The sequence below is a fragment of the Chenopodium album genome, chromosome 26, assembly GCF_948465745.1.
Source record: "Chenopodium album chromosome 26, dcCheAlbu1.1, whole genome shotgun sequence".
In the NCBI taxonomy this organism is placed as follows: Eukaryota; Viridiplantae; Streptophyta; class Magnoliopsida; order Caryophyllales; family Amaranthaceae; genus Chenopodium; species Chenopodium album.
In genome coordinates this window covers 13,289,792-13,300,900 of record NC_137859.1, presented here as the reverse complement: position 1 = coordinate 13,300,900, position 11,109 = coordinate 13,289,792, and the positions used below count along the sequence as shown (strand labels likewise).

General features: G+C 35.9%; 1 protein-coding gene across 1 annotated transcript; it reads right to left on the bottom strand.

The window, feature by feature from the left end:
* Positions 1-1,777: 1,777 nt before the first annotated feature.
* Positions 1,778-10,227, bottom strand: LOC145617835 (homeobox protein LUMINIDEPENDENS-like). Its single transcript, XM_081672589.1, has 13 exons — positions 9,757-10,227; positions 9,598-9,625; positions 9,209-9,339; positions 8,753-9,099; positions 8,565-8,658; positions 8,393-8,486; positions 7,601-7,724; positions 7,463-7,514; positions 7,328-7,371; positions 7,139-7,227; positions 6,528-6,923; positions 3,471-4,069; positions 1,778-2,880 (listed from the first exon to the last, which is right to left on the bottom strand). Exons 1-13 carry the CDS (start codon positions 9,928-9,930, stop codon positions 2,152-2,154), a joined length of 2,901 nt encoding a protein of 966 aa, XP_081528715.1. The 5' UTR covers positions 9,931-10,227; the 3' UTR covers positions 1,778-2,151.
* Between the last annotated feature and the right edge of the window lie 882 nt (positions 10,228-11,109).

The window sequence follows — 11,109 nt, the reverse complement described above, 5'->3', positions numbered from 1 at the left end:
TAAATAAATGAGAAAAGATTTTGAAATTATGAGATGAAACAAAGTTTTTCAAACAAATTAAAAAAATTTTATGGTGGTTGGGAGAGGAGGAAATAATTTTTTCTTAATAAAAATCTGATTAGTATTGAGCTGGTATGTATTGGGCATGTTTTTTGGGTGAATATAGCTACTGGGCTATTATTTGGGCTTGGTGCACCTATTTGTAGGTGCACCAAGGTGTATGTAAAACCAATTGCTTGCAACACTTCCCTAAAAAGTAAATGTCACAATACTTGCAACACACTATAAAAGGAAAGTTATTTTAGGGAAAAACTATACTATTTTCCTTATTTAAAGCACATGACCCACAATTACACTCCTAATAGCCACTCATCCTATTTTAAAGTTTATTATATCATGTAAACCCCGCCTTTCTTAATTACCGCGCTAAAGGGTGTGTTGCATCTAAAAAAACGAAGAAAGTAGATGATATATATGCCACATATTTGAATCTCCCATCCTCCTCCATTTATGAGAAGATATTGTGTCATTGTGTGAGTTTGGACTTACACTGAGATGGATATTAATTATTGAACGTCTCATTTAAACTCATTTTGAATTCTGAAAATTTGGATATAAGTTGAATTATATAATTTTTTATTTTTCTTTTTCATTAAGATATGCATTGACATTTTCATAAAAGCTACTCTCTTCACTTTTTTTAAGTGCATTTTCGGTTCGTTTGACATCGCTTTATGGTTTTTTTGTTTTTCAAAAACATATGACATATGTCATATAATGGATCATAAATTAGTCAAACTTATTAAAATCATGATAATTTTGAAAACTGATAACTGAAAATTGGAAACATCTTTTTCTTGTTTCCTGCTTTTGATTTTTTGTTTTCAAAAAAATAGAAACAACAAAAAAACGATGCCAAACAAGCCTAGTTTTATTTAATCACTTCACTTCCGTTTTTAGACATACGGTCTTCATTCCTACTTTTTTACCAAGTATTCTTTATCTCCTCTTATTAGGAATTTTATTTATCTCCTCTAACATCCCTTACTTTTTATTAATAATAATAATTACCCCGCTATCTATTTTCTATAATTTTAATTCGCTAACAAACTTCACTTAAGCAATATCTTATTCAATTCAACTCACCTTCCTAAACTTACGAGCCAGTCAAACCAATATACTAAAAAACGAACAGAATATCTGACATATATATCAAATTTTAAGTGGGTAGACTCACGGTGAAACAGACTCATCCAACAACATCCTCTATGATTTATAATGCCCATATGCCATTTGGACCGAAAAATATATTTAAATTTTTTCTGTTTTATTACACGTATTATTTTAGAATTGGACTAATATACAACATATACTCCTATGGTCCTTTCCAAATCAAGTAGCTTTCCCTTCAACTTGTAAGCTTTCTCATAAATGGTAAAGCAAGAAAATTTCAAGAGTAAAAGAAGGATAATTCCGTCATCTTGTTGCCAGGTGTTCAAAAAGTGAAGAAATTGTTTTTTCTTTTTTTTTTACTTGTTATTGCACGATTAAACCAACTTAATTTCCCAATTGCTACTTAATATATTTATTAAGGTGATAAACTTGTATTTTAAAGGAGCGAAAAATGCTCTTGATTGCACCTTACAACCATGTAAATAAAATTTGGAACGCTTTAGAAATACAATGCCAGAAGCTCAGATTAGTCATAGTTCTATAGATAATCAAAAAAAGGCAATTTGATACGAAAGTCCAAGTCCTTTTTGTTTTACTCGTTTAACATCAAACAAATATTGGGCTTTTGTTAGCTTGTTTATCTTTTTCCAATTTTTTTTTTTTTCTTTATTTTCATGTACTGTTTTTAGTTGATTATTTCATTACACAAAATTCAGCAGTCTCTTCACGTAAAAATGTTGAATAGAACATTTTCTCTACAAGAATATGAAACGGGTTGTGTTAAAAGTCTCAAGACTTCCTAATCAAATGGAATTGCCATATTAGAAATGTGTTTTCGGATCCGTGGTCGAAGGTCCATGACTCTAAACTGTCAAACAAAATCTGCTCTCATCCGAACTTTTCCGGGTACCTTTGGTATAACAAGAATAGCCAACCTATGCACAGAACAACAAAGCCATACAAGCCAATACAAAGTCGTTATCGCCTCCGGTCACCACTATTCCAACGCCGATTAACACTACCACCACCACCACGCCAATTTTGGTTCCTACTAAGCCTATCAGGAGGTCCATATCCTCTTTCCCTTTGCTCATGGTAACTCCACCCTTGGCCATGATGATGCTCAGGTGGGTACCTTGCTGGGCCAGGGCTATTCTCTGGACTCCATGATTCATATCCTTTATGACCACCCATGTGGTAGTCGTTCCTCTCCCGTGGGGGGCCTGGTTGGCTGCCCGCCATAGTCGGATTATATACGTTTTGACTTACATGATTAGAGAAAGGCGTGTGGGACAAACCATGCCTAGCTTTTACCACTCCTGTGTTACTACCTTCAGAAATCAGATACTGCTCTGTTTGATGATGTGGATGTGAATGTGCATGTGCGTGTGCATGCATTTGTGACTGTGAAAGTGCAGGTGATGGCCGGGAATATGAAGGCATTGGTGGGTTATGATTCAGGACAGGGGGGAAATATGTCGGTTGATACTCGGGTATGAGACTTTGAGAAGGATGGTGCTGAGGCAATGATGTGATTACAGCAGATGCTGTTGACGGAATCTGGCGCTGCAAGCCGCAGCTATTCTGAGGCCTGTCTGAAGTAACAACAGCAGCTGTAACTACTGGAAAAACTGTCATAGTATCCTGAACTCCCATAGCGCGTCGGGAAAACGGATTCTTTGCAGCCTCTGTTGTTGTCCATCCACTCTGCAAATTTATGTAAAACATACAATTTTAGTATATGAAACTCTCGAAAATACATTTAATCAAGAAAATTAGGCAAATTTGGGAAGAATTATTCACATTTAATGAATTTCCATACTGTGAACCAGCTAGCACTAAAACCAGTAACCAGAAATTAATATCAAAATTTCTATTTAGTAATCGCATTTTAATTGACAGATTTATTATTCTTTGGGCAGATGAGACAGCTAGCTTTTGATGTTCAATGATTAAGAATTTGTCAACTCCGTTAGTTTTGTCCCTTAATAACAAGTAGGATCTTACAAAGGAAAAAAATATACTAGTATATGAATAAGCAGAGATTGGCCAGGAAAATTAATTACTACGTAATTTAAAAAAAAAAAATAATGATGGGATGAGCGTGGTCTTCTTAACTAATTACATCTAAGCACTAAAAGAGCTAGGTGAAGGCACATATATTAGAGTGTTTGTAACATGATGAAAGACATTTTAAAGTCGAATGATGCCCGGAACAAGTTATTAATTATATTGTCAAAATCCATTGCAAGATAGAGATGTGAGAGTGTAGTGATATGAATACAATGTTCACGCACCGGACCAATATTGGTGGAAGGCGTCGGGGAGGGAAGAGAAACTTCAAATCTGCTAGGTGGGGTTGGAGATGGAAGAGAGACTTCAACATTTCTGGTAGGAGTAGGAGTTGGCGAAGGAAGAGAAACTTCAACTTTCACTTCCTCAGGCTTCTCGGAAGCCTGCCCATTCAACAATGCTGCCCCTCCATTCGACTTGAGCAAGTCAAGGAGTTTCACAGTATCTTCACTCGACAGCCCGCTTGCTTGACCAGAAGTCAGGGCAAAAACTAATTCCGGGTTTTTAAGCAGAACTGCTAGGAGCTCAAGATCAGGCTCAGCCTGTGAAGAGGTGGAGGGATCAACTGGAGCAACTGTGGGATTTTGACTTTCAACTGAAGTACCTGCCGTATCTGCACCATCAGCATCAGGCAACTGCTCAATGGGGATTTCTGGGGTTAAGGTGTCATCATAGTCCATCTCAACATCCCATGGCTCCTTCGGGTTTGGCGGGATATCTTGAAGTGTTCGATATGTGGTTTCCTTTTCCCGGTGGATTCGGTTCCTCTGAACCTCCATTTCTTTGCTATTTTCTCCATTGCCAATTTCTGCCACAAGAACTTCTGCAGGAACGGATAAAACAACAGAGCATCACTGTTACCATGAGTTCACTCGTAGGCACTAAAAAATCCATACAGCAAAAATTATGTAAAGCAAGAATCAATCAAAAGAACTGATTTCCTAAACAATTCCGCAAAATCATCATATCTCCCAAGAGGAACTGATCAACCAAACAGGAAAGAAAATTACGTTGTCATTGAACGTCTGAAATAGTAGTCAACTTGTTTGGACGTTTTGAAAAGATTACCTTTTTAATAACGTTTATTTTAAATATTCTTATTATTTTAATTTTCCTATTCGCATTCTCTCCTCTCTTCTTTCCTCCATTATTTTGCTACAGTTGACTTTTTTTTTCTTTTTAAAATGATGGTAGATATAAACTTCATAACAAAATTTGCCCTGCAGAAGCTTTACTCAATAGTCAATACACCTCTGTAATTGATTATTTCTCAGGGGCATATCTCATTAGATAGCTTGGAGTACTAAATCAGTTTCAGGCTACATACTGCGCACACAGCATCGCCATTGTTATTGTCATCAACGCAAGTTATATGAGATATTCTGGTAAAAAGACTGACAAATTTATGGTGGTCTTCAATTGTGACCACCTTACTGATAATAGAAGATTTGACCACCAGGTTGCCTCTCAAAAATGTACATGATAATGCCTCAGAAGATAAGTGAGTTCAGTCACCAGTCTTCATTTGTCTGTCAAAAAACAGTATAACGGCAACACTAGGCTAATCACCAAATTCTGTCACATTGAAATGAAATTGAGGTTCGCTTAGGGTAAAGCAGAGCTTAAGACTCAAATTCGGCTCCCCAAAGCCAAAAGGCACGCATCAGGAGCATCATATCATTGTACCATCAACCAGAAAAGTTCAGACAATGAGAAAGTTATTGGAAATATTGCCTGCAAATACAAGGTGGCTGCTGACAAGGAAGTTTGAATCTTTATACTACGTAATAAATGGCACGAAACTGTTAATGAGATCACAAGCTCCCATCTGTTGCATTTTTATGATCTCTGCTCTAGGAGGGTAAAGGGGAAATATGAGCAATATTTAGAGGACTCACACCTTAATAAAAATACAATTTGTTCAGCCCATCTTTAATGGTGAGAGCAGTCGAGTCGCATGACTTACATAATCCATAGAAACAACATTCAAACTGTTGATAGTACCATAATTAGGTCACAACACTGCTACCAGTTGTTAACACATGAAGTGAACCAATCATTAATACTTCGTACAACATACACCAGTTTATGCATTCATATAATGCGTATACACTTCCATATGTCCTATAGTAGATATGATTATCACTTCCAATTGCAACTTTTAAAATGCTACTTTAGTTTGTTAATTATCTTTGAAATTAAAAAACCACTAATGTTAGATCTAGTTTATCTCATCAGATCTTAATTCCTACCTTCGCTATTGGAAATCCTATAAAGTCTGTAAGGAATCCAACGCAAATCCCTTACACTATTGGAAAATGCAAATCTCAATCTCACCTTTTACCCTACAGTCCTACACAATACTTTTTAAGACCAAATTAGCATCAAATCACAACCTACAAAAATGAGTGAACTATTTTTAAATTCACAAGTGGAAAAAAAAAAAAAAAAAAAAAAAAAAAAAAAAAAGCATATCAATTACAGGAAAGTAGGCACCTCAGAATGGTTTTGCTTTATTTCTCAACATATCAAAACTTAGGCAGCCCATTGAAATACATGAAACTTGTAAAAATAGATTTGGTCCATAATAGTTTAATGGGCAATTTTACCCATGCATATGGTTTACAGGGTTTAATAAGACGAACATTATTTACTTTAACAATTGTCTTCCCACAAATAATAAATTTAAGACGAATCATGTGTTACAATTCATACATAATGCACAGCAACTTTTGATAAATTGATGGTAATGCTCATTGAGTCTTTGACAATCGAAGGAAATTTCAGACCTTAATTCCTTGCAACATGAATTGTTAGTACATCTTTCACCAAACAACGCACACAAAAGGGATAGCAAGGCAAGTTTTAGGATTGCAACCAATAAGGGCTGGTGGGGTGATCAGATGATTTTTCGTTCTACAATATGAACTAAAATTTTTGAGGGGAAAAAAGTCTTTGTAAATAATTCTTTCCACTGATTAATCCAATGACTGTGCCATGTTCTATACATCATAAATACAGCTACAACTAAAATCTACAGAAAACCTATGACTAAATCACAGATAGATTTTTGCCTTTGATTATATAGAAACATGAAGATAGAGAATTGTAAAACCGTTGTTTCTCATCTGAAAGAGTTTCCCACATAACCAATATGACGATCCTTATATCCTTAATTGAAGAAATTCTTAAACAGTTACTGTCCAACAATGAGTGCCATTTGAAAAATGATCTGACAAGGAAATAAAAGAATCCAACAACAAAACTTGAAAAAACTGTACCTGGGGGTGCCAACCAAGGTATTTGAACCCTCCGGCACTTTTCCAGCAAAGATTCTTTCTGGTCAAAAGCTGGCTTCTGTTCGGGGACAAATTCCACCTGTTTAATACTACTCTTTGGGGGAAGCAATCTTGCTTTTTTTTGCGCTTCAAGCTTAGGACGAAGATAAGCTTCTGATGCTGAAAGCAAATCATTAGTGAGTAAAGGAGGTTTCTTGGGACCTTCGGTTTTCCTTTTGCTGCTCTGCATAAATTGAGCGCGCATTTTTGCCTTCTGTATTTCATCAGCTGTAATAGGACGCCTTTGATTGACAGTCACTGCTTTTATGGGCTGACTATTACTAGCTGCTTTTTGGCCTGGTTGTTCAACAAGCTGAACCTTTCTGCGTTCTTTATTATCTGTAAAATAGCTAAGGAATGTGTAATTCATCTAAATAACACATGCTTAACTGGACTTGCTATTCACGATACTTGAAACTGTTATTGAGCTTAATCATGACAGGATTCTTACTGTCAATAGTGTCAACCCTACATCACATAGCTCCCTAATAACAATGTTTCAAAAGAATGCTAGAATAAAACATGTAAAAAGGAAGACAAAAAAAAAAGGATACGAGCAGTCGATGCCCCCAACATGAGCTTCTTATTAGATTCATCCGAAGATGCTGTGAGCAGCTTCATTGCTTCTATAGTTTCCACTTTCCTAAAGAAAAACCATATGTCAGTCCTGTCAATCTTTAAAACAAAAAGTAGAAACGTTGGGCTATTTAAGAGGAGGTTAGTTAAATGCACAATCTAATTACCTTGTATCATCTGGACCCAGATATGAGGTAACCAACATGTCATCCTGTTGAAATGGAAATAAGCAATAAACATGTCATAAAAGTACAAGAACAACCTTTGAACCAAGCAACAATTCTTATTTACATTATACTCACAGAAGCATCAACAGAAGACTGCCATGAATAATCTCCAACAAGTTCACCAAACCTAAACATAATTCATGTTCCACGTTATAGAAAGGAAAAGGCAATATAAAACAAGAGATATTTTTTAAGCTAATGCAGGAAGCATACCTTTGAGTCAGGTCTGTATCTTGCTCAGTGGCAGCTCTAATGCCATTAGATTTCTTAGAAGCTTGGCTTTTGACAAACATTTTGCTCCACTTTGACAGGAGAACTCTTGCCCTGTTTGAGATATCTGATCTTCAAATCAGATTAATAAGAATTGAAAAGAACAGGAAGCAGTGCTAAATAAATTTAAAGCACACAAGATAAATATCAAAGCTGAATTCGACAAAAGTTACAAAAAAACACAAAAATTACACGAGAATATGATAATGCACCAGTTAAAAATGATGTATTATCTCTCACATTCAACAAACAAAAAAATTTCAATTGAAAAAGACTCCTGTAATTAAATACATTAGTTAAACCAATCAATTGTAAGAAAAGTAATATTCCAATTATACTAGGTGTGCATGTAAACTTGTCATTACTCATTACTTCATTACACATGCCAATAAGAAAAAAATTAATACCCAGAATCCCAACACCCAATTTTGCTACCAGATTCTGAGCTACAAAAACTTACCTCAAGCTAGAGTATTGGAAATTCAACACATACATGGAAAACCATCATTGTTAAACACACACACACACACACACACACACAAAATAAAAAAAAAAAATAAAAAAAAAATAAAAAAAAAAGACACTAAAAAAAACTTAATAGTCACCATGTTAACATAACAACTTGATGATGATACTAATTATGCTGCCATTCATACACACTGTTATGCTATTTTGCAGAAATTTATAAAAGCAGCATCAGCAGGAAAGGGAATCAATAGGAAGAGAAGCACAAACCTGGTACTAGGTAGAACCGCAATTTGTTGACACCTTGGAGTATTGCTGACATGTGAGCTGGGAGAGCTTTATTCAAGGGCAAATGACAAAGAACCTACATAATAGCACATAAGCACATTAGTTTAACCTCTAACGTGAAACCAGAGAGGTCCGTAACAACATAAAATCAAACCTTGAGAACAGCAGAAATAACACTCGTTTGTTCTTCGGTAGCAGCTTGACTCAACCAAGTAGCTAGAATCATGACACCACCTTTCGTCAAAAACCTACAGCCAAACAAAAGAGCTGCTTAGTCACTACAGAACTATGAAAAATTCAAACACAAAAGTCCTATGTATCTGTTGGTTGATAAGCAATTACCAGCACAAGATTGTAGGATTTTCTATCTGCAAGATCCAATCCATCAATTTCACCTGACCAGAAAAGGTTTCTTCTTTACACATAGAGCTGAAAATATTTTCAACAAAATCTTTTTCAGACTCGCCTAGTCCTGGCAAACCTTCATCCTGGTTTGAACAAGTAGGTGCTTCCTCAACATCAGGACCAACGGAGCTTAGCGGAGTAGTATCTATGGGCAGCATAAGGTCAGAATCAGCAGATATACTATCTTGTAGTTCCTTGTTACCATTCGCCCTAATCGCTCTTTCTCTAGATAACCGTACCAATTTCCTCACTCTAGAACGCTGACTAGCAAAATACTCCCTCACCTATTATTGCATTAAATAAAACCAATCACAATCCAGTTCAAAATACAAATCGTTCCGTCTCAAGAAACACAGCTTAATCAGTGCTAGCATAAATTCCATTACACGATACCTGTGTGACTGTTAAACCAAACAGAGCACCAATCTCCCGAGATTCCTTTTTACTGATAGCATCTTTCATCGAAAAAACTGCTTGCATATATTGCAAAGCCTTCGGATTCAACAAATCTCGAGGCCTTTTCCCTGTAACAAGGATTCAAATTTCACATTAACAATGTACAATCAGTATAAACTTCATACACCACTACAACGCTACTAAGATAACGCGGTCCAGTGATCACACATGAAAAATACATTACAAATTACTCTCCCAATAAACAATAACTCGAACAAATACACACATTCAACAAATGTTTGGGATAACACAAATACGAATAAAGATCAATCACACTAAAATCAATCAATATTAACAATAAATAGAAAGAAGGTCATAAAACTTACCAATATTTATAGATAGAGCACCAGCTGCCTGCATTCACACACGCAAAATAAAATCATCAAAAAAAAAACAGTAAAGCAAAGAAAATGAACTCATCCAATTCAAATTCTAGGGTTCTAAATTTCCCCAAAAAAAAAGAGAAAAAAGGAGAGAGAAAGAACCATTTCTTGAGAAAGAGGGTTAACACCAGTGAGTTTGCATTGAGTGACGACGATGTTGCGAAGTTGATCGATCTGGGTATGGAAAAGCTGCTTCTGTAAATCCATTCCCTTCTGAACCGACTCCATGGAAGACCCAATATCAATTTCTGAAGGATAATCCTTCAAAACTTCCATTTCTACCAATTTGGGGGAAAAAATGGGGAAATTAAGACTTTAATTTTGCTTTGAGCTTAGATTTGTGAAGATTTGATGGATTGCAGACATTGAATTTCTGGGAAAGAAAAAAATTAGGGTTTTTGCTCGACTGTTTTAGGGCAGGTAATTCGTTTTCTGAATGTAGTTTGGTAGGATGTACACGATTTCTTCGAGAAATGATTTTAAGGCAAGAGAGTGCACGAAACTTTTATAATCCGTATGAGGATGGACGAATTTCCCTCCGTTCATTAAAATTCGACTCACCTTGTTCTTACACGGTCACCTATGCACATCTTTAATCAAAGTATTTTTATTTAATAAAATACGTAATAACCACATTTTTTGTGAGAATGAGGTAAATTAAACGAATACGAAGCAAATAAAGATATGTCATTTTCGAGGCATTTGGCATATAAAAATGGGAATTTCTAGATGAAAATAAATAAATTTATATCACAAATACATTACATTGTTGCCCTCTCATTCAGGGCAATTTGGTCATTTTATAACTCTCTCAATTCCCTTCGATTTCTAAGCCTCCATAGTGTCTTTTAAGAATAAGGCGTTTTATAACGGGTGGAGATGAGAAGAGGCAGAGAATTCACCTTATCTCTTGGGAAAACCTAGGAAAACCAAGACAATCGGGGAATTAGGGGGTGGAGATTCCTCACCGAACCAAATGTCTTATGGTCAAGAGTTCTTATAAGCAAATATTGCAAAAGGAGATGCGATATTATATGTTTGACACCAAGGCTAACGTGTCCAATGCGTGGAAAGCAATCATGGAGAATGCTCACATCATTAGCAAAGGCAAAGAACAACCATAAGTGATGGATCGATCACTCTTAGCTTTTTTGGGACCACCGTTGGGCATGCTCAAAGAGTCTTAGAGAACTTGCAATTACATATATCGGTGTTATAGTAGCTGAAATGTAGGATGTAGAAGAAGGTTGGAAGTGAGTCGGGGCTCTGTTTGCGGATTTTATACCTCAAACAACGCTACATGGATCGAGGCGCACTCCCTCATTAAAAATCTAGAAAGAGGCGACCTTCTCTACTGGAATAGTATATATAAGGGACACTTTAATTTTCTATCAAGTCTGCGTTGCAAATAATAAGACAAGACAATAGAGAGCAGGAGGATTGATCGTGGAGCTT